Here is a 25160-nt window from a genome sequence, read left to right as displayed (position 1 = left end):
CAACCAAGAATTCTTGGGACGCCTTGAGGTCATGCCACAGAATCTCAAGTGGGTTGAGGTCAGGACTCTGACTGGACCACTCCAGATGATGTATTTTGTCATGTTGAAGCCATTCTGTGGTTGATTTACTTCTGTGCTTTGGACCATTGGTGTGTTGAGCTTCAACTGGTGGACACATGGCCTTAAGTTCTCCTGCATAATGTCTTCATAAACTTGGGAATTCATTTTTTCATCAATGACAGCAACCTGCGGAGACCCCAAGGTAGCAAAGCAGCCACAAACCTTGATGCCCCCTTCACCATACTTCACAGGTGGTCTAGAAGTAAGCACTGGGATGATTTGAAGGTTTTGTTGTCGATTTGTTGAGGGGACGGATATAGTTTTGTGAGGAAATGAAGACAAGATAGAAAAGATTGAAGTTTCCTTCTGACAGAATGGTTTGTGTTGATTGTTGGACGGAATACGAGGGTTGTACTTATGGTTTTTTATCTGTATTGATGAGAGAGTGACCGCAACTTGATGGGAGGTTTGGTCTTTGTTGGGTTTAAGTGACAGTGAGATTGATCCAGTGTTTATGTTAGACAGGAATTTGGACCTTTGTTTGATGTCTGCCATTAGCCAGTTGCCAAAATGTTCCTCAAGTGTTTCAGAAATTCAGCAGGAAAGCCATGAAGACCAGGGGCATTGTTGTTTTTTATTTATAGAAATCAAAATGTCACTGACCTCAACAGGATTTTTTGGGGGCGTCTGAGTCACAATGTTACTTTGAGTTTAGTTTTGATGTATGTGTGTCATTATTGTGGACTATTTCAGCGATGTATGTTCAGAAAAGTTGGTCAAAGCATTCAGTGATTTACTCCTCAAAGTGTTCCAGGTTGGTCTGTTAGGCATGTCCACTTCTAAGGTGCTGAAATGAAAGTCTGTTTGGTGAAATAGAGTGAAAAGTGCTATTGCCAGAATCTAGCAGTAGGCTGCTATTTTTACTCTTGCATGTTTCTTGCACACACAGCTATCTCAAGAGGCAATAGAGGTTTGCAGTATTAAGAGATGGGTTAAATGAGAAGATAATACCAAGAAGAGGGCTTCATGCAGGTGTTGCTGCTGTTTTCTGCAGCTGTTGAACTCCAACCAAAGAAATGCTAATGCACACTTAACGGTGAATGAATATTTTCTGTTCAAAGGGATTGGGAGCAGTGAAGCAAGATATTTACACTTAACTGTCAATAACTAAAGGGAAGTTAACTTGACTTGTAATCTGACTGATTAATGTGCTGTTGCCATAGAAGCACTACCAACCTTCAGAAAAACTTCTTTTTCACTATGTTAACACATTTTACATGAATAAGATTATCAGCAGATCAACACCTAGCATACCTTCTCTGTATACTGAATTGGCATCCAGTAGGCCTGGACAATATATCGTTTGAACGTCGCCATTGCAATATGCACATGCGCAATAGTCACATTGCGCATGTGATGGGACTATCGCATTTCCCCCATTTATTGGAGAAATGGAAAAAAAGCAACTGAAATTGAAACCTATTCTATTTTGTACAGAGACATGGCCTCCTGGATCCCTTTCATATACAGCAATCTTCATCATTCACAGATAAACCCCCTTAGTCCGGATTAAACGGTATACAAGGAATACAATGGTGTCATTGTGAGTCAACCAAATTCTTCCCAAACAGAGCTATTCAAGTCATCTGGTGAAAATTATTATTTTTTTAATATTGCAATATTTCGCAACCCCCCCAAAAATCGCAATGTCAGTCTTTTCCAATATCGTGCAGCCCTAGTATCCAGGCAGTTAATTTTCTCTTTTCAGGGACGTGACTGACTAGATGGACAGGGGAGCACACTGTGGCTGTTGGGAGATGTTTCTTGTTGTGGTTTTCCCAGCCCTCTGTCCACTATAAGGAGTGTGCTTGTCTGTGTGTGTAAATGCAAGCAAGGGCACGAGGAGAAATGTGACCCTACGATGTACAAATGACATCCCGTCGTGTGAATTAAATAAATAACATAAGGCTGTTTAGTCTGTTAAATTATAAAATGAAAGCGTATACATCTGATTTATGAGAGAGGTAACTCTGAATTACTTCTGCAGTGATCTGGCGCTTTGTGGAAAATGAAATAAACTCGAGTTCTTGGGGGTGGGGGGATGGTGGTGGTGATGGTAGTAGGGGTTGCCTCAGTTGGTGGAGTTGCCCCCCTTCATGTAGTGGTAAGAGGAACACAGGTTAGGCGAAGTTGATATTTCCAATATGGCAACTGATTGGCTTTAAAACTCTGCTCTGGAAATCACTCCGTGACATAAAAAAAAAGTGTTCATGTATTACACAAACTACACTGGCCAACACTAGCCCATGAAATATGCAGGGGGTCAAATCTGTTCATGCTTTGCAACTCTTAAAGCCGACAAATTCCCCCTTGTGTAACTCTTACAAAAATAACAAAATACAAAAAAAAAATATCAAAATGAGCAAACCTTCAAATATTTGGAGAAAACAGAAATAAAAAAAATAAGACAGTATTTCATACTACATTACCTTACATGCTTCATTTAAAAACTCATAAAAGCAGGTTAGGATAGAACTTATTGACTCACCAACAATGCTAAAACCAACCCAAATTGTTGCTTTATGAGTAAAAATAAGCTCCATCTTGACTCAAACTCTTTGTCAGAAGAAAGAAAAAAATACAAACTGAAAACAGCTCCCAGAAATGTTGAATCTACTTTTAATTAAAGTGAATGATTGAAAGGATGAGGGAAGGCAGCACTCGCATGATACTGCAGGAATGTTAAGAAATCTCAGAAGGAAGCAACTTCTCTCCCTGCAGCTGCATCAAGATGACTGTTTTGTGATGGGTCTGATGGATGAAAAATAGCTGAACACTGTGAGATCAAGGGCTCGTTTGATCTTAATATAGACTGAAATCTGGAGATGTTACAAGGCAGCATGGGAAAAACTTGCATAACTTGCATAGCAGCAGAAAGTATTAAACACAAAGACACGAGCACACTCAAACACATTGCACACACGCACACACACCGAAGCCTTAGGGCACTTGGGAAAACACATTTCCCCGACTTAAAAAAATTACATTCATACATATGCAAAAATACATAAAGCAATTGCATTTGTTTTCTATTGGCTGTTTTTGGGGTAGCAAAGTAATGCCCGTAAACTTACAGTGTTGACTTCACCAGTTCTGTTGTTTTTTTTATAATGTATTTAAATTGAGAAGAGATTGGGAAATCAAAAGAAGCCTGAAGCACCTTTTGAAGAAAAAATGCTGCACGTTACACAGAGTTGATTGTATTAAGTTAATGCAAACTCTTGGATATCACTAGATTTACTTTTACTCATCACTAGTGGGATAATTAGAGGTTAAATGTAGGTGGTAGGGCTGCATGATTTGGCGAAATTAAACATTTATGGTTGTATTTCACAATGCTGTGATCTGCGAATGCAGTCTGTGATTTTATTGAATAGTATCTGCATGTATTTATACCAGTGGCAATTGCTCTAAGACTGCAAGGGAAGCTCAGCTTCCCCTTAAATGTCCCCCAAAAAAGTGGTTATATGTACTGCTGTGTGTACATTTCATTGGCAAAATGTGCGCTAGAATTCCTTCATCTTTTGTTCAGAATCAGCTCCTATCACAGGTAACTGGCTCCACCTCCTTCTCATTCATCCCCACAGTGTCTCAGCGCTTTAACACAGTCAGACGCTGAGCGTCTTCTGACTTCAGTGGGGTAGCGTAGAGTGGGTTGTTCCACAGTGGAAACTGGACGGTCATTGGATAAACGCTGGGCTTTGTCCCGCCCATTGGATGCTCAGCATCTCTGGGGGTCTATGAGGCAGTGGGCTGGTCTGGACGCTGGGCTTCTGCATGATGATTGGATGACCTGTCTGAGGCCGAATCCCTTTTTGATTGACAGTGAAATGAGCCAGTCAGCGATCTTGAAGTATAACCCTCCACCGGAGCATCTTCTCACTTGTTCTGGACTGATCCGGAGGCTTTATCGATCCCCAGCAAGTATACCTTTCGTAAAAATGAGAAGTGTTAAGAGAACACTGTTAAAGTCCTTGGAAAAAACACCTGCTTGGTACGACAGGGTCACAGATCATTTTCTTAAAAAGAAACAGAGGGTATGTAGGCTGGAAAAAAAAAAAAAAAAAAAAAAAAAAATATATATATATATATATATATATATATATATATATATATATATATATATATATATATATATATATATATATATATATATATATATAAACAGAATATTAAAGGCAACAGGTTTGAGTTTTACGATAGGAGGTTTGGTTGGCTCTACTGAGATGAGTTTCCATTAGCTCTCATTTACAATAACCAGGCTGCACTCGCACAGAGTCAGAGCGGCTGATTGGTGTTTGGATGGTTGTAACGTTTGTTAACACAAAGGCACAGATTTAGCTTTTTCAATCACAAATGTCAGACTGCTGTGTGGTTAAACAACTGCACATTCTCAAATTGTGATTGTGACTAGTTAATTGTGCAGCACTAGTAGGTGGTAATGCTTTGCTTTCCTTTTCCCAGTTGAGAAATAAGTGTCTGAGATAACTTTGAAACAAAAATAATTTAGGCTGGGGGGACAAACCTCATAGGCTTTTAACAGATTAGCTACAAAATGTGGAGGTGACAATCAGACCAGAGGCCTTGGCAAATGCTTGGTACCTGGAAAACCTTTTGACACTTGATGTTTGAATGTGTATGGTATGCAGTATCTGAAGGAACAGACATTATACATCATGGCAAGCTCTTTTGTACAGCTTCTCTACTTTTCTTACACCCTCCTCCCCCACCTACCCGAGATGTGTCTCAAGGGAATGTGTTTTCTTTTTATTTCCAGTTTTCAGAAGTTCTGGTTCTTTTTAAAGGGTGTTCCTGAATTTGTTCAATACATTTTGTTCTTTTTGCTGTCTCATCTTACTTCTTCTGGTTTAATATTTTAGAAATTTTGGATTACTCATGTGTATATAGACAAATGTTGAATTATCTTTTTGTCCCAAGCTGCTCTCAAAGGGCCCCAAAGTGAGTGAAAGCCAAGCCAACATTTACTTTCATTTAGGAACAAGCTTTACTTGTGTAGAGTTTTGTCTCACTTTGATGGTGTATTTCTTTCTCAGTGTTACCCTCGCTATCCTCACTGCTTGGAATAGCTTCAACTTGCCATCATCGTCACTCAAAATCATTTGTGCACTGGGTGAGCTGTGATAGGCTGGGGTAACTACCCAGAAACATCCCAAGACAATCAAAGCATCAACATACAGGCAGAGGAGAGGGTTGAGGCAGATGCACAAGTATGGAGGCCCATAGGTGACAATTGAGCTGTGTGGAGATGGATCTGGTGCCAATCTGGTGTGACAGTGGAGGTCTGCAGCCAGACCCCTTCTGAGCTGCCACAGGCAAACAGCTTTTGCCAAAGTTTTGTGTTAATTCCTTTAACACCGGGAATACACCAGGTTTGGCTTTGCTCTGTTGTGTATTGACTGTATGCTCTTTCATCCATCAACATCAAGCTGGCTGCCTGTTAAGTTCAGCATATTGCAGGTAGGGATGGGTACCTTTCACATTTTAAACGATACAGCACCGATGCCCGGTACCTGGAAATTGGTACTGGTACTTAACGGTTCCTATTTTCTGTACTGTTTTGTGTTTATGTGTTAAAAAATATCAATTTGTTAAATAAGAAAATTCATGAAAAAATAAATTTAACATAAATATTCAATATATAACCTTGCAATGCTGTGTTCATGTACAGCATGGAAAATTGCCTACTTTTGTACTTCCCAACGACACAAGAATGTGTTTAGGTAGCTTAACATGGCACCTTTTGATTTTACATGAATCGATACCCTGTACTTTTGACAGAATTTGGTCGGTACCTATGAAAGTACCTAATTCGGTACCCTTCCCAATTTCTTTTTTTATCCTCTGTAATGTGTCCTTAAGACCTTAAAGGTGTTTTATGAGAAAAAAAATATTTTTATCATTATTTTTAAGCCTCAAATCAGGCATATCTGGAGTCAGGCCCAGTGTTCATTTTCTAACTCTCATCTTACCTAATTCGGTACCAAGCGGCAACCTCCGGTCTGATAATATAAGACGATGCTGAAGTGCTAAAATCTGCTGTTTCTCGAGTGTTCGCTTGAGGCTGGCTCCGGAAGTCACACACACACACCAAGCCACAAAAAGCCATTTTCAAAGCAGAAATTAACCTATTTACAGCCTGGTTCAAAAAACGTCTCCTGTCTGAGTCGCTAATTTTACTACCGGCTCCCACTGTACGGGGGGTGAGTTTTTTTCTAATGCGGCCGTTCAGATGATATCAAGATTGCGAGCTCCTCCAATCAGAGGCACAGCTGAGGGTCACGTGACGGCCGGCGCCCTATGGCTGTAGGCGAAGCCCTTGCCACTACCAATATGGCCGCTATAGCCAATGTGCTTCATTTTCAGTTTCAGAAACAGGTGGGTGACGTTGGCGAGACTACGTCCATGTTTTATACAGTCTATGTTCGGTACCCATCCCCAATTTCAGGACTGCCAAATGGTTGGAATCGTGAGACTGAGGTGTCTCCTCGATTTTCAGCACAATGATGAACCTCTCCTTGTTCTTGTTTGGCTGAACACCTCAAACCTGAGACTTTTGGCCTGGTTGCTTTCATTGTGTCAGTTTGTTGTTAAAGTCAGGCTAAAAATGACTCTGGGTTTGTTTGATTTTGAAAGTCACTGAATGTTTGCTGGTTGTGGTTTCATCACTCATATCTGTGTCCCATATTTCCCAGGTAAATGTACCTCTATGAGACTATCACAGTGCGAAGGATTTACTTGAGTTCCGAATTTTTGTAGTCTTGTCAATTATGAAAATTTGTTTCATTCACGTGATTAATTTGCACCACTTTGAGTCTTATTTGCTTATCTGGCACAAATTTGCTTTGGCCAAGATGTGCAGCCTGACAGAAATTTGTGTCTTTACATTGACTTTACATGAACTTCACTGGTGTAAATGATTTTATTCGAATTTGGTTTAAAAGCACCACTAGAGCTTATATTGTGTGCAAGCGTTAATTGGATTCAAACAGCGACATTGGTCAGCTGTGTTGAATGAATGGACAAACTGATTGGCGTGTAAGAAAAGACACAGAGCCTCCATCAGTGGTATTTTCAAAAGAAAGGGTCCAAAGAGCTTCACAGAGCTTGTATCGTTTTTTTAGTGACACTCAGAACACTGATTTACTTATTTATGATGATGTGAAAATTAGTTTAAATGATTCAGGAGAAGAGACAGTCCTTTTATTTCAATAGTCTTCATAATTGTCTTTGCCAGAAACACAGTATTTCAGAGAGTCATACAAGGAAAAAGATAGAATATCAATCTGCTTCTGCTAAATGTCAGGTTATTAATACATGTAGCTCACCTTTAGCAGCTTGCAGAAACCTTGCCCTGAATGAGCTTGTTGCATTAGATAATATGAAACTATTTTTCTACTTAATTGTAAGATCAATTTTAAGTCTTGGGCTGCACGGTGGTGCAACGGTTAGCGCTGCAGCCTCACAGCAAGAAGGTCACCGGTTCAAATCCCCACCTCGGCCGGTGGGTCTTTCTGTGTGGAGTTTGCATGTTCTCCCCGTGCATGCGTGGGTTCTCTCCGGGTACTCCGGCTTCCTCCCACAGTCCAAAAACATGCTTACCAGGTTAATTGGTCACACCAAATTGTCCCTAGGTGTGAGTGTGTGCGTGCATGGTTGTCTGTCTATGTGTCAGCCCTGCGATTGACTGGCGACCAGTCCAGGGTGTACCCCGCCTCTCGCCCAATGATTGCTGGGATAGGCTCCAGCCACCCGCGACCCTAAACAGGATAAGCGGTATAGAAAATGGATGGATGGATGGATTTTAAGTCTTGAAACAAGCCTGCCTGTGAGGGTGAATGAGTGCTTAAGCAATGCATCATCACTGTGAAACACAACAAGACAGGTTTAAGTTTTTTCAAAAATTAAACTTTGAATTTCTCCTCCAGACATGTGGAATGGACAACTGCTGTTTGCAAGCGAAAAAAGCCATTAGATCATCAAAATAAATGTACTGTAAACAAAAAACTTATTACAACATTTCATGAGCTCAGATAGTTGGTGTAACTGGAAAATGAGCCAAGACCTGAGGCTGCCAGGAAGAGGAATCATTTATGAATACTTTGCCTGGAACTCCTCCTGAACATGACAGCAGCACGTCCCAGAAGAGGAAGGAATAGTTCCTCTGCCCCAAATGAACCATTCTCTGAAAAACTATTTATGCATCATTTTACCCTTTCGTCCCCTGGGTTTCTCCCTCATATAACACTTTTATCTGTTTTTCACTGTTTTGTTCACTCTGCTTGATTTAGTGTGAGTCACCCTCCTGTCTGTTGCTCAGCTCAGAGGGAAGCAAGAAGAGAACAGATGACACTTCTTATTTCCAAGTTTATTGTACACGTATGTTACTGCACTATAGAAAAAGTTCCAACAGCCTAACCAATGATGACCTGATTATCCATGGGAGATCTTCAGATGTCTGAACAGTAAAATGCATATTGATGAATACAAAACAATAATCAACAAATCCCCATCATTATTGTCAGCTGAAATAATACATTGGTTTCCCATGGATAACTGTGAGACAGCCACAAGGGAAGCATGAAAATAGACTATTTATAGCATTAAAGATGCTTGCTTGGCAAGAGTGGTAGCCATGGGAGAGCTCTTTGTTTGTGTGAGAGAAAATGTGCTGTCCTCTGTGCAGGCAGCAGATAAGGACTTTAAAGGCAGATTCATATGTATAACTTGTTGGAAGTGAACTTTTGCCTCTTGTGATTTCATGAACAAGTTTAACAGATAAAAACTTCATCATCTCAAAGGGTTGCATAACAATATGTGTAAAAAAAACAATTTAGTGACAGCAGGAGTAATTTCAGTATTGAAGTGCTCTGAAGTCAAGTATAAAGGCGCAAATAGAGCGTGGGCAAGGCTTGGACACAGAGTAAAATGCTGACATGGCATAAATCCCAGCCAAACACTTTCCTTTGTTTTTTCCATGAGAACAAGAGAAACTCAAAGTTGTCTAATGTATGAGGCTCTAAATTTGCCTGGAAAAGTAAAAAACAATGATAACATTTACATCAAACGATGGTAAAAGCAAAGCTGATTGTACGATAAGATGATAAGACTCATAAGAAATGCTATATGGCTTGTTCAACACCCGATGAGAGTCTCCCATGTGAACGTCATGTTACAGCCATCAGCTGGATTAAGCACAGAGACTGAAAAGATGGGAAATGAGGAATGTTGTCACACATTGTCTGAGATAAAGGAGATAATGTTTTGCTAGCTCGTGGTTATGCTAGATAGAATCCCTTCAGTTTGGATAGAAGGGCTCGTTGAGTGAGACAAGGTGACCGGGATGTCATGTTGACTGTCTGCTCTCATTAAGCTTGCTTTCTTAGACTCCTTTGGAGTTGACAACCTCTGAAGAACAAAACATACTCCAATTCTCACTTCCTCAAGTTTAAGTTTTCACTTTAAGCGAGAAGAACTTGTTTGTACTCTCCAGTTCATCTGCTGTTACTGATCAGGATCTAAGATACTGTTTGTGTTGTTTAGCCTACTGACTCAGCAATTCTGCTAACAGACTCCAGTGTTGTTGCCACAGTGTTAACCAGTATGATGACAATGGAAAGCTTTGATCTCATACTAAAAAGAATAAATAAAATATGCTTGAACTATTTTCTGTGGAATAATTTAATATGTTGTGTGTGATCTGATGTCTCTGGTGTTATAGTTAAGACTGTTGTCAAGAGATTTTGACTAGAGGTCGACCGATATGGGTTTTTTTGGGGGCTGATGCCGATGCTTTCCAAATTTGGGCAGCCGATGCCGATATGCATAGCCGTTTTTTCCAATTTGATATTCAGGCCGATTGTTAAATAAATATACATTTATCACATTTTTGTGAAACGCAGCAATTTCTGAGTAACTAAAAGAAATCTATTACAATAAGTTGTGTCCAGTCCTCTGAACATTTATTCAGCTTTCAAAACAATGAAATATTTTGTCTGAGTAAACACACAATGTAACAAGCAGTAGTAAACATTCACACTCTTTTTAAAATGTCAAAAAAGAAATTTAAACTTATTAATATAATTTGAACAAAAGTACGTAATGTATCCAAGTGGTTCCACAAGTTTGAGGTGCTCATCTTTTTTGTGCCTGATCAAAAATTGCATCATTTTATACAACGGATCAAAAATCGGCTTTTTAAAATCATTGTGAATGATTAATTTTGTATTCATATTGACTGCAGGGAGGGAGTCGGGTTGCCGATGGGCTACATGGACATCAGTGCTTGGAAAGTTATTCGTCTGTTACCAGGGAAAGTTGAGTTCTGTCTGTCACTGTTGCCCTGTATTCCTTCCAGGGATTGACTAAGGTACTTTTATAGGTACGACCCAATTCTTTCAAAAGTACTGGGTACCGATTCATGCAAAATCGAAAGGTGCCATGTTTAGGTACCTAAATGCATCCTTGTGACCGTGAGAGTGTGGAAGAGTAGGCGATTTTCCATGCTGGACATGAACACAGCATTGCAAGGTTATAAATTGAAGAATAAATGTGTAGAAATTGAAAAAAAAAGTATTTTATTTTCAGACAAATTGATATTTTTTACCTCATAAACACCAAAAATTGGAACCGTTGAGGACGGATACTGATTGCCCAATACTGGGCATCTATACAGTTTCATTTCTAAATGTAAAAGGTACCTATCCCTAATTCCATCAGCCTACGTTCAGTATATAAACATTTGTTGATGAGCAAAGCAACATAACGTACTGGCAACGTGATATGCATTGACAAACAGAAGCGTGACCAGACATTTTAGACTGGGGCGACCTGACCAGAGCACAGACTTATGCTGTGGGGTCAAAAATTAAAGTAGATTGAAACCAAGCATCTAAAAACAGCATGTTAAAAACAAAAATGTAATTGAACAGTACTGTAGTACACCCCAAAACAAGCTTTTTTTAGTTGTATTTTAAAAATCAAAATGTATGAAATTGATGATTTTTAATTTAAAGTACATATTTGACAACTACCAATAATATCTGCATGTTCTTTTATAACTCTATAGCCCCATGATATATTTTTGCCAAATTGCACGGAATTATTTTTGAGACTGTCTCTATTAAATTTAAGTTTAAATTTATTTTCATGCTAAGTGTATGTGAATATTAGTGTGTATGTAGCGTTCAGGCTGTGTCTCTCGCATGTTCACAAAACCTTAAAGCAGTGTGACACCCCTGAGCCAACATTATACCCTGTTCAAAGAAAAAAGCCTTAGTGAAACTTTTCCTAACACTTTTACGGTGTGTGGTGGGCATTTGTCATTGTGACAGTAACGACCCATCCAGACAGTCAGGTAGAGAAAATTATTTGGAGTTAAGGAAGCATAAGATGGTCAATCAGATGATATGCCTGTGCTGAATGTTTTATAGTCCCCTTCTTACAGAGGGAAAAGAGGAGAATAGTTGGTCTAGACAAAGCCAACACCGGCCCGCTGGGTAGACAGGGGATACTGATGAATCTTGACAGCGTCTGTAGGCCACTCACTTGATGAACCAGCCTTAAAAAATCAACTGATCACATTTTTATGCAACTAATTAATTGCTTCTTGAAATTGTTAAAAACAAAAACTGATGATTTTTGAAAATCTTTTGAAACTGAAGATAAAAAAGAAATAATGTTAAGATTTGGCGGTGGTTTGTCAGATTGTTCAGTCCTGTGACTCCTCACAGCTGTGAGGCTATGCTTTAGAGGCAGAAATAAATGAATGGAGTGTAAACTCTTTGACATTTGAATGTTGCCCACTTGAATTTTCTGATTCGAGTCATCTGTCTCAGAGCTGCCAGTCAAAATCATCAAGCTTATAGTTGACTACTGCCAAAACGCCAGTTTTCTTTTTTTCCCTACTCCCTGGGTAACATTGGCGATATAATAGGACAATATGAAAGCAGTGACTGCAAAGCCTTTTTTAAAAATGAAAATATGATACTCAAGCAAAGATACTCTGGATATTTAAACAATGAGAGGGACTGTTTGATTGTAAGACAGACAGCACTTTCCTTTGTTTCTAGGCTAACCAAAAGCCCTCCTTCCTTTCTTCTCCCTCATGATGATACAAAATTAATATCACCTGGAAATGGACTCCTTTAATTCAGGAGTGTCAGACTTCTTTAAGGTCAAACATCTCAAGTGAACCTGACCAGTAAAACTAAAGCTTAATGACCTTTAAATGACAAGAACTACATATTCTTTTGTTTTTGTGCAAAATGTAACAAATACTTTCTGAAAATGTTCAAATGTAGAGAACTGTCTTTGGCATTTATCATTTATACATGTGCATTACAAATTAGAGATCATTGTTTGTCTATAAGAGATGCACTGATCTGACTTTTTGAGTGCTGCTACCAACACCAACACTTAATCTTCAGTATCAGATGATACAGATACTGATGTGATACCAGTATCATTAAAAAAGGATGAAACAGAGAAATATGTTTTGGCAACTTTAGGCTTTTCTAACTTTGTAAACTAAAATGAAATAAGATTTGTTTTTAACTATTTGCAATATTTAGGGATTTTAAATATCTACAGGAATAGCAATTTAATTGTAAACCTCAGCAGTGAGTTTGCGGCTGAGCCACTGTAGTGATCTCCATTTGTGCTACTTTAGCCTTACAGAAGAGCATAAAACTGAATTGAATTGATCCGTCCTTTAGATCAACCCTTTGTAACTGATATTCAGTCTCACTTTTTGAGTCTGTGTTGGAGCTGAAACTCGATGCCAGGATTTGATGTGCCTCATGAGGCTAGCCCTCAGTTGGGCAGCCAATATTTAAATCCAACTTATGGCCCCTTTTCCCTCATGTCAGAACCCAATCTCATCCTTTTTGTTAGATAACACCATACAGATAAAACATTTTTTTTAACTGAGAGAAAAATCAGTTTGACCTGTCAGGTTTTTGTTTTTCTGGTTTAAAAATAATGGCTCAAAGGTGCAAGCTGGAGAAATGATGAATAATTAAACTCAGTAGAAAATATTTGTTAAAATGGGTTATATCTTTAAATATCAGCAGTGTGACAAGGTAAATGTGATTAGTGTGGTCATTTAATTTTGGGGGCTTTTATCACATTACAAGCTTGACTACCTAATTTCCTCTCTGTGGCTGATGTTTCTGCACCTAACCGCCATAATCTGAAGAGCACTGAGTCACTGGGGGCAGATTACACTTTTAATGTGCACTGAGATGGATCATGTGGATGTGTTGTAGTGGAGGTTTTATGTTCTCTGGGATAGAAGTGGGGGAGTACGGTTATTAAAAACTGCAAATGACAGGGGAGACCAGAAACATGCCCCTCATTGAATGTAATGAAATTTACATGGCCTGTATGACTGGTAGGGTGTCGAGTGGACTAGTTTTACAGCTTAACAAGAACAAGGAGATGCTTATCATTGGGGTGGGAATCGAGAAGTCCTTGGTCTCCAGCTGTCTGGTAGTCCAGCAACGTGCCAGACTGAACATGCAGCTGGTGTGAGTCAAAGGATTAGTTTGTTCCCCCTACAGTAGAGATGTGAATGGCAATATCTTGTGATACTGACCTGTGACACAATATGGATATTATAACTCTTAATAGCAATATTTTTATTAAAGTAAAAATTCACATTTTAGGTGAGTTGGAAGTACAATATGTTTTCTGAACCTCCACTGCAGTAGATGGCGCTGCAGAGCTACTCCGCTGTTTGTTGCCCATAAACTGTATAATAAATATAATCTGAAAGTATATTCCAAACTTCACTAAACTTGATGGTGTGGGTTTTGATGCCGTAAATATCAATGTTTTCTCTCTATTCTTGGGTCAGTTAGATTAAAATCATTTGAAGTTTCATTTTTTAAAGTGTAGTAGACTAATAAAATAATAATCATAGTCATGTTTTCTGCAATATTAGATTTTCTATGAGTAACATTGGTTACACCAAGTGACATTTATCAGTTTCACCAACTTAGCATGACTTTCACAAAGTCATTTTATGCAACCTTAGTTGCATGTCTCAGTAATCTAAGTGACAAACTTCATGCACTTTTTGTTTTCAAGATAAGTTTATGTATAAAACACGGCATCTGACTTTCTTTATATCAAACATAAAAGAATAAAAATCTGTTTTTAATCAAATAGTTAACTGTGTAGAATATCACTATACAGAGCAATATTGTGATCTTTTGATGTGTATTGTATCATGAGGTTCTCACCAGTACTCAGCCCTATCCTGTCCTTTGTTATACATAATCAGCTTAGCATGGAGATATGGACAATTATATGAGCCACCAAAACAAATAATGCATCATTTTTTTGGCACCATGTCCAGACTGTAATGGCTTCCAAGACAGAATAATCAAAAGACAATAAATACCTTTACAGAGGGCTTATTAGTAAAAATAAACATGCACTGCAGTAATTTCAAAATCTCATAAGCCAGGGCTCTAAAAATTAGGAAGACTTTGAATATCCCAACATCTACAATTTATAAAATGATCAAAATATTCCTACAATTACTGTGTTCTATTTTGAAGATTTTTTTTTACTTGGGACATAGAAAAAAAGGAAAGGATTTTTGTAAAATGTGCAAAGCATATGGCAGTATGTTTTTAGACGATGAAGCAGAAAGAGCAGAAAATGATTGAGGTGGCACACTTTCTCAATATACACAGTCAAAAAAGAAAGGTTCAGCAGGATAAATTAAATCCTGGATTCAAGGTAGATCTTACCTGGCTGTAAATACTTTAAACGCTGTCTCAACACTGTATCAGCATCACAGAAGCAAAGTAGAAGCAGAGCTTTGTGCAGTCGCCCACTTTCCCATAACAGACGTGTGGTCAAGTTGGACAGCGGAGTCACTCCTGAGCATAACTGTGCGTTAAATCAGTGATGAGTGGGAGTTACACAACTTGCTGTACCTTCAAGAATAATCTTAATGCAGGTTGATAACTCTGAATTATTTTATTTGTTAAATAAAATTCAGCAGTTTTCATTTGAGCTTTATGTGGATTAATATAATATTTATTTAAAGAAAGATGTTTCTGTTTTATCTGTGGACCCACAAGCAACACCCCTGACACTGAAGAAGTTTTAACCATTTATTGTCCAAAGTGAGTGCTCTGAAGATGGAAATGCTGGCAGAGAGGATGGGGGCAGGCAGGTGGAGAAAAAAGGCTCTGGGTGAAAAAACAAAGGCACCGTTAGTTCACTGCCTGACTAACAACGAGACTCAAAATAGACTTGACTTCTGTGTTCAATAGATCGACTCTGAAATACCATGAGTGTATGGCAATCTGGCCAGGAGTAGATGAAGAACTGGTGTTTTGACTTGGGATGGGTATTAATAAGATTTCATTGATACCAGTGCCCTATTGATTCTGGTTATCTATCTGATTCCTTATCAATTCCCTTATTATTTCCTCCTGTGAGTGTTCTGTGTACAAAAGTAGGTTTTACAGGTTTTCTGTCAACAAAATTTTATTGAGTTTATTGACAAATGTTTAACATGTTGGTGGTGTTGCCATGCTCGCATGATATCACAGCGTTGTACGAATTGCACTTTGCGTTTTCAGCATGCTTTTTGGTAAAGTGAAGCCAAACTCCCAACCACTTCCATCATTGTCTTGGAGTTTCTGTTACTGACTGAGGAGCATGATTGTCGTGTGGCATGTCATGTGATATTGATATAAGATCCAGCTGCTTCAGTATAATGTTAAGGATCAATAAGGGAATTGTTAAGCACAATGGCTAATGATGGTGAAAGAATCAAACATTTCTAACCTGTTCTTAACAGGAACCTGTAATTGATACCAATCCCTGGACATGCTTACAGGGACTGATTTGACATGTCTGTATCTCTGTCCGCCGCTGTGCTATTCCCCTGTGTCCAATGAATTATTTAGATTGAAGTGTTATGTCTTAGAGAGTTTAGAAATGTTGGATTCTTTAAGTAGAAGAGATATAGGACAGTATCTTCACACAGGTTAGCTGAGTGGGCACAAAGAGATGAGGTGTCTTTGATTGTAATGATGTGTACTCGCTGGAAGGAAAAAACAAAAATTTACATGAAACTTTTAAATCCATAGTCTTTTGGATGCTAACTGCCACTGAAATATTTTTTCTATCCTTCCTTCCGTTTTGCCATAGCTGGAATGGCTTTTTTGAATCTTGTGCATCTTAGTTCAGACCAGAATCTTACAGCTCATAAAACTCTATGTTAGTACTGGCTTCCTCTTATTAAAGCACTGTTTAACATCTTTAAGTTGAGTAACATAAATATGCCATCCAGCTGATTTCCATGATTCTAAAAAAGAGTCTTGTATGTTAGGTGTAGAATTTTGAAAAATCAGCTTTTTTTTTTCTCTTTGACCGAGCTTGACCACAACTTAAATGCTGCGGTTTGTGATTTTTTAAATTTTCAATGAGATTTTATTCTCATGCTGAGGAAATAGACGTATGTAAAAAATAATGTGCCTGTAGGGCAGAGTTGGACTGTAGCTAACAGGAATGTGTGAGTTGTTACAGAATAAAAGACGCAAGTTAGAGTGAACAGTCAACACCTGAACAAAGTCTGTCAACTGCATAACAGGCAGCCAACTTTTGCCAAAGTGCTGTCACAGTTATTATATCTATGAAACTTTTCTAAGAAAGTACATTTCCTGGATGTTACAAACACATCAGCAAGTGTGTGTTACTTTCAGCCTTACTGATGGTGAACAGAATGTGCCCTGATAGCTGCTATTGGTGGCGAGCCAGGCAACGGGGCTATGCAATTGGTCTAGAAGGTGTTGACTAATAAAAATTTGAACACTCAAAATGTAAAACTGAGCATTAACATTTTAACTATGTACTGAACAAGTTAAACATAATATTATTATGATAATAAGAACAATAGCAACAATGAATATGACGGAGACATGTGTGAAGTGATTGTATTATTTAACTAGAAAAGCACTCAGAGAGCGCAGACTTCCGCCAAGCATATTGTGATTGTCATAGTCCTACTTTAATGTTATACTCCCTTTCAGCAGACTGTCTGCTACTATTTGGTGTTAGTTGCAGGTTTGTACGATAATTTGTTTCCTGACAGTGTTGAAAATTATGATGACCCAGTACACATTTCATATACTGGATGTTAGTATCCAGAATATTGCCAGGGTCTAAATCGTACGTTACATATGTCAGAAATTATGGTGACCTTGTCTTGTATTGTTCTGCAAAGCAATCCAACCATTTATCATGGAGTTAAGTACACATATGGTGAAACTGGCCCTATCTCACAATGATAAAGAATCCTTTAAAAAAAATCCTGGATCCAGATGGTGATCCAGATCACCTCCAAAATTAAATCACTTCTTCCTTATCCCATTTTGATCATTTCCTGAAAATTTCATCAAGATCTGTTCTTTACTTTTTGAGTTATGTTGTTCACAGACAAACACACAAATATTGAGAGTATTATGGATCTCTCAATGGTGTGAGTCTAGTTCTGTTAGCGTCAGGCAGAGGAGCTGATGTTGTAAAGTCTCATTGGAGACGGGAGGAATTATCTGAGGGCACTGAAAGTAGACCCAAGGTCAGGCACAGGAGACCACAAAGGGATTAAATCTTCTGGCAGCTCTGAGAGTTCGTGTGACCCCCCCTAAAGAGAATTTACAAAGGAAAAAGGTCAATTGGGCTTTTCTTCTTGTCCTATGGTAATGAGACCAGGGATAAACAGCTTAAGTCTGAATGGGTGGATGAATGTCCCAAGTAGAGATGTTTTTCAAGGTCTTCCTCTCAAATTTAGAGAATCTGATGCACATTAGTTCTTGCTTTTTTATTTGTCTGCAGGAAAAATGGCTCTGGGTGCTTCTAACATAAAACTAAGCATCAGTATGACACCAGAATTTTAAATTTCCTTTAAGATGTAACTGTGCAGCATAAAGATACTTGATTACTATTGAAGGCATGGCAAAAAACACAATCATTCCCAAAGCTTGCATTAGAATGAAACATGTGGTAAAGGGGGTTTTGTGAGTCCATTAGGAGGTGTGACAAAGCTCCTGGGATGACACTCTTTTGTATGACCCTGGATGCACAAGGAACTTCAAGTTAATGACTGTCAATGAGTGTGGCACTGGGCTTGGATGAATTTTGCAATTTCAAAGAAAATCTGTCACTGTCCATCATGGCAGAAAGAAGGTGTGAGTGACTATTTAAACACCCTAACAAGTGAAGTAGTAGTTGTCAGAAAATTCATTGTACAGATGACATTGTTTAAAATTGAGCTACTGACAGAGATGTTGATACTTTTTTTAACTTAAGTACAACTTCTCCAAGTCCATTTTTATGCTTTCATTAGACTCAAACAGTATAAAAAGATTGATCAAAAGTAGGACGATGAGATGACTTTCACTAACTTTTCTCGTGATGACTTATGAATATGATCTGAAGCTCACTATTCCCATTCCCTCCTGCTGATCCACACGATCAGACAGGCTTTTTTTCATGTTTGCCTGTGAATAATTCTTTTTATGATTTGTTGTATTGGACAGTCTTTTGAGATGTGTTTATTGCACATGATCATGTTCCACTGATGATAAAAATGTGTTTATTTATTCAAGTTTGCCTTGATCTTCATCTCTGTTAAAATCCAAGCAAGCATGAGTCTTAAATGGGTTATTCCTTCCAGTGATCAAACACCTCAAAGTTGTGGTTGATTGTTCATGGTTAAGAATTGATCTCAGTAACAGTGGTGTTGGCATATTTCTGTTATTTAAAGATAATGTATTCTAATGCTTTACTTTCTCCTTTTTGCAGAGTGAGCTGCTGTGAATCCTGCAAGGAGAAGTCTCCTGACAGGAGACAAGATGGCGTCCAACAACACCCTGCGCAGCTACTCCATCATCCCATGTTTTATCTTTGTAGAGGTGAGAGACACTGTGTGGTTGCATGAGACTGGCTAATTTTATGTGATTTTGTACAATAATTACATTTTATGACTATCTGTATGTGTTTATGAATATCAGTCCTGGTTTTGAGGATGGTTCAGGGCAGGAGCTTGTGTGTTGTGACTTAGCTTTTGGCACATGACCACTTTTTGTTCAGCATCAGCTGTTAACTAGAGCTTGAAGTTTTGAAATGAGTGGAAACCCACTTACTGTATGTGTGTGAGAGTGTGTGTGTGTGTGTGTGTGTGTTACAACTCCTCCATATTTAATTACCATGTCAGCTCAAAGTCTTTAATCAGAGAGATGTCTCAGGACACCGTGCATTTCTTTCTCTCTGCTCCTGCTCTTTCTCTTTCTCTCTCACTCTCTCTCTCTCTCTCTCTCTCTCACACATACACACACACTCACACACACAAAAACCTTTTTCAGTCATATTGTAAATGAATCTACTCGTCAGCTAAGCTGGTAAGTTGAGGACCTTACTCACTTTTAATGTAGCCTATGTCGACTGATTACATATATAGCTATAAACAACATCATTAGTGATGTAAATCACACAGAAAAGGCAAAAGTTACCTTCAGTTCTGACAGCATTTCATGGATTCTTCGCAGGGGAATTTTCTGTTTGGAAACTGTAATTTATTCTCTTATGTTGAAGGGAAATTGGATTTTGAAGACCTGGAAGTTTTCTGTAAGGAAAGCCTACGGTAGAGGCCTCTATTATTAGCCCCCTGTTATAAAACCTTTTTTATTCCGTATTGCCTTTCCTGATTAATTTCTGTTGTTTACAATTATTACTGACTGTTTTTACTGTTTTTTTTTATATTTTTATGTTTTTTTTTTAATTTTTTTTATTAATGTTTTTATTGTTTTTATCCTTCCTTCTTGTGCACTTTGAGATTTGCTTCCAAATGTAAAGTGCGATATAAATAAAATTCATTATTATTATTATTATTATTATTAAAATCAGACAAAACTCCTGATTTCTCCATGTAATGACCGTTTAAACAAGTGCTTATAGTGTATCTGTTGTCAAAATTGCAAAGACGTAATTTCCACTAAGTTTTATGGTATTTTATCGATGCACTAAGTTGAAACAAAAAACAGCAAAAATGGGATGTACAATTTAATTAGCCCCCTGGCTATTAATAGTCAATAGTGTAACGTTTCTGGAGTACAGTATTTCTGAGGGTTAAAGTCCTCTTTTTTTTTTTGATAAGATATACAGTTGAGGCCAAAATTATTAGCCCCCCAGAAATTATGGAACATTTTCCTAAAATGCTGTCCAGTGTTTGCAGCATTGATAAAAAACTTGATATAATCAAATATTCACCTGTGCTATGTAGTAGCTTGATGCTGATGAGACTAAACTGGAACTGTTTGGGCACATGGATGTAGCTTACGTATCCCTTAAACCCTATCATGACCGGCTGGAGAGCTGCAACAAAAAGGGAGATGCACATGCACAAATTAAAGTTTTACTGAACATATTTTATTTAATCAAATGTTAAAGAGAGAAGACGTGGGGTGTGAGTGTCAGCATCAGTAGTGTGTGTGAGTGTATGGCCGTAGTGGGTCATGTGTGGTGCATGTTGTCTGTGCAAAAACAAGAAAGAAAGAAAGAAAGAGCAGAGCAATCAGCTGCTGCAGTTGACACCAGGGAGTGGTTGCAAGAAAGAGGGAGCCCTCGGCGCCAAAGCAGGCAGTCCTTAATAACCTGTGCACCAGCCAGGTGCACCTAGTCACTAATCAGCACCTGAAAAAGACAGACTCATGGACAACCAGTAACCAGGGCAACTAAAAACAGACCCAAAGGCACCCCCAAGGCCGTAACAACCCTAAGAACACAGTTCCCACAGTTAAACATGGTGGTGGGAGCATCATGCTGTGCAGCTGTTTTACTGCCTCAGGTACAGGGAGCCTTAATCAGGTGCATGGCATCATGAAAAAAAACCCATTATGTTGAGAATCTGAGGGACGACATGAAGAAATCTGCTCGTAGTCCAGGCTTAGGTCGTCGCTGGGTCTTCCAAAAAGACAATGACCTGAAGCTTACATCAAAATTGGTCCAACAGTTTCTAAAGGACACCAAAACTAAGGTCTTGGAGTGGCCCGCACAGAGCCTAGATCTCAATCCTATTGAGAATCTATGGCAGGTGCACAAAGTGAATGTCCATGTTCTGAAACCACACAGTTAAGACTAGCTGGAACAATTTGCAATGGAAGGATGGGCCCAAATTCCTTCCAGGAGACCTGTGCCAACCTGGTAAAGAACTACTCTAAGAGGTTGCAGTCAGTCGTGGCTCAGAAAGGGTACACTATTGACTATTAATGGCCAGGGGCTATTCATTTTGCACATCTCATTTTTGCTGTTTTTTTTTTTAACTTAGTGCATCAATAAAATATCCTAATTCACCTTAGTGGAAATTTTGTCTTTGTTGTTTTGGAAACAGATACACTATACTAAACTCTTGTTTTAATGGTCATTTCCATGGAGAAATTAGGAGTTTTGTCTGATTTTATAACAGGGGGCTAATCATTTTGGCCTCAACTGTAAGTGCTAGTACTGTTTGCAAAAGACATCTTTATTTTATCCACTTGGATGCATATTGCAGGGTCTACTTCTTTGTATTTGTCTCAGTAACTCAGACATCATCCTTAATATGAATTACTGACAAGAAAATAAGTGTTATTTCAGATGAAACACACATTTCAAGCTCCCTTCTTCTCTATGTTTTTTTTCTTGTTGTAACCCATGACGAATAATCAGACAGTCCTTCAGCTCCTGAAGAAAGTCCTTCTGTTGGACAGCCTGTCATCTCTGTACGGCAATTTGCTCATTTACAGTCTTCAAGTGTCTTGGCTGGAACACAACACAACACGCTCAGCTAATCACAGCTGTGGGGTTTGTTTAATTAGAGTTACTGAGAAGGGTTAATATGCAGATAACAATGTTGGAGACAATGCCCAAGATCGACGTGTTTTTGTAAGACTCTATCTACAGGATGTTTTGGCAGTGGTGGTATGGGGGTCTCTACAACAGACATGAGGTTTTCTTTAAAGAACATTCAACAAAAGTTGTATCATAACCACTTCATGAATAAACTAAATGCTACTGGAATCATTTGAAATAACAACACTTCTAAAAGATTAACTGTTAAGCTGTGATGTTCACTTTCACTTTCATTCTAATTCTTCTCAGACAAAGGTTGGAATAATTTCTCTTTTAAAGAAAGGTGACATATATTAGCCTTAAAGTATGTAGTGGACAGCAAATCAAACTTGGAAAGTTCAGTTTATATTAAGAAGAACTTACAGCACAAGACTATATCTTAAAATGTAATACTTACTGGCCAGTGCCAGTAGGAACATTCACACCTCCAAGTTAGTCAATAACAGGTATTAGGATCACACACCTTGGCCAGCAGCCATTATTGATACCAACAAGTATCCACAAGCTTTATTCTGTCTGATGTTACTTTTGGAGATGACATATTAAAGTTATTGTTTGTCCCACATTCATGGCTTATTTGTAAGACTTTGTTAATTAAAAATGCAGGATATGATGGGAGACTAGAGATGACAGGGTTATTAATAACATGTCTCTTATTCAGGAGATATTAAACCACTATCTCTCCTAACACCATTGTGTGCAGTGTTTTCACTCAAAGTATGAGTTGGTGTAGAGTATTTGGAGAAGGCAGGATGACTGAGCTCGATTTTGAAACAGTGCAGCCAAAAAAGCTCAGCCCTCTTCTCTGGCCTTGTTCCTCTAAGCCTTCAAAAACACCTGCATTTTCCGACAACAGCTGGAGGTCACACTGACAGGAAAAGAAGGCTGTGCTGCATTGTTCATACTATTTGTTCCCAACAAACTCATGTCTCATTCTAAGGTGAGAAAACTAATATGTTAATACACTGCCTGGCAAAAAAAGAAAAAAAAAAGTCACCACCAAAAAAAAGGTCACACACTCTAATATTTAATTGGACCGCCTTTAGCTTAGATTACGGCGCGCATTCGCTGTGGCATTGTTTTGATGAGCTTCTGCAGTGTCACAAGATATTTTTCCATCCAGTGTTGCATTAACATTTCACCAAGATCTTCATTGATGATGGTAGAGTCTGACCGCTGCTAAAAGCCTTCTCCAGCACATCCCAAAGACTCTCTATGGGGTTAAGGTCTGGACTCTGTGGAGGCCAATCCATGTGTGAAAATGATGTCTCATGCTCCCTGAACCACTCTTTCACAATCTGAGCCCGATGAATCCTGGCATTGTCATCTTGGAATATGGCCGTGCCATCAGGGAAGAAAAACTCCATCGATGGACTAACCTGGTCATTCAGTATATTCTGGTAGTCAGCTGACCTCATTCTTTGAGCACAGACTGTTGCTGAACCTAGACCTGACCAACTGCAGCAACCCCAGATCATAGACTGCTCCCACAGGCTTGGACAGTAGGCTCTAGGCATGATGGGTGATCGCTTCATCTGCCTCTCTTCTTACCCTGATGGCCCATCACTCTGGAACAGGGTCAATCTGGACTCATCAGACCACATGACTTTTTTCCATTGCTCCAGAGTCCAATCTTTATGCTTCCTAGCAAGTTGGAGCCTTTTTCCAGTTAGCTTCACAGATGAGTGGTTCTCTTAAGGCAAAACAGCTGTTTTCTCTCAATTTGATTTCACAAAACGTTTAAGTGATCACCAATCATGATCATCCAGGAATTTATTCCAATCACATTTCTACCTGTTAGATGATGGGTCCCCACTATCCTTCCACTTTTTAATAATATGTTGGGCAGTTCTTAACCCAATTTGAGTAGTTTCTGCAATCTCCTTAGATGTTTCCTCTGCCTAATGCATTCCAATGATTTGACCCCTCTCAAACAGACTAACATCTTTTTTCATGACCACGGGGTGTGTCTTTCCACATATTTGTTTAAGAAATGAGAAGTAACTCATTGCACCAGTTGGAGTTAAATAACTTGTCAGCTGAAAGATAATCACCCATGCAGTAATTATCCAATAGGAGGCCTGTACCTATTTGCTTTGTTAAATCCATGTGGTGACTTTTTTTTGGCCAGGCTGTGTACGTTACATCATTAAACACACTCCAATAACATTTCTTGGGCTGCAAGGAAGCGCAATGGTTAGCGCTGCAGCCTCACAACAAGAAGGTCATTGGTTCGATCCCCAGCTAGGCCGGTGGTCTTTTCTGTGTTGAGTTTGCATGTTCTACCCCTGCATGCATGGGTTTTCCCCGGGTACTCCGGCTTCCTCCCACAGTCCAAAAACATGCTCATCAGGTTAATTGATCACTCTAAATTGTCCGTAGGTGTGAGTATGTGCATGAATGGCTGTCTGTCTCTGTGTCAGCCCTGTGATTGGCTGGCGACCAGTCCAGGGTGTACCCCGTCTCTCGCCCAATGACAGTTGGGATAGGCTCCAGCCACCCACAACCCTGAACAGGATAAGCAGTATAGAGAGTGAATGAATAAATGAATGAATACCATTTCTTTTGTTAGTGCACATAGGTTTCAAGCTAACATGTTAGCTCTGCAAAATAGTCACACAAAATTAAACCAAAACAAAACCACAAATGTCAGGAATAACACAGCTACAGTTTTGCCTCCCTCTGCTGTCACCACCACTGAAAGGCAGACCCAGTGTTTACTCGTTTATCCTCTTTCTTTGTCCATTCTCCTTTAAGAGGTAGTGTAGTCTTATCAAATAGTGTATTCACTTTCTAGCTTTGTGTACCAGTGTTACTGAAAGTAGAGCTTAAAACTTATCCTGCCTTTTCCCTGCAGTTGTTTTCCAGCTATAGGAAGAGTTGAACTTGCATTAGGAGTGTGCAATGTTTATACCAGAGTTAAAATGAAGTTCATGCAAAAACTTTTGAGGATGAAACAGTTGCACATTTTTTTTACCAAACGTAAGATAATATGTTTCATTAAAGTTCTGTTTTAATCACTCATTGTAATATCTCTTTAATAATCATAAAGTAAAATACTAAATGCCTATTTACAGCTTGCAGGGTGTTATTTATAAATAGCC

At 38.8% G+C, this 25160-nt stretch overlaps 1 protein-coding gene across 2 annotated transcripts in view; it reads left to right on the top strand.

Annotated features, from left to right (window-relative positions):
• plppr1 (phospholipid phosphatase related 1) overlaps positions 1-25160 on the top strand; it is a 60879-nt gene that overhangs the window by 3330 nt on the left and 32389 nt on the right. For both annotated transcript variants that reach the window (XM_074691010.1, XM_074691011.1), the window contains exon 2: positions 18973-19082. In XM_074691010.1, coding sequence (XP_074547111.1) covers positions 19023-19082 — 60 coding nt within the window. In that variant the 5' untranslated portion in view covers positions 18973-19022. The remainder of the gene's footprint in view (positions 1-18972; positions 19083-25160) is intronic.

The sequence above is a fragment of the Halichoeres trimaculatus genome, unplaced genomic scaffold (assembly GCF_033239565.1).
Source record: "Halichoeres trimaculatus isolate MK-OKI-2021-1 unplaced genomic scaffold, fHalTri1.1 fHalTri1_scaffold_16, whole genome shotgun sequence".
Taxonomy (NCBI): Eukaryota; Metazoa; Chordata; class Actinopteri; order Labriformes; family Labridae; genus Halichoeres; species Halichoeres trimaculatus.
The sequence above is the reverse complement of the archived record's forward strand: the minus strand, read 5'-3'. Positions and strand labels throughout refer to the sequence as shown.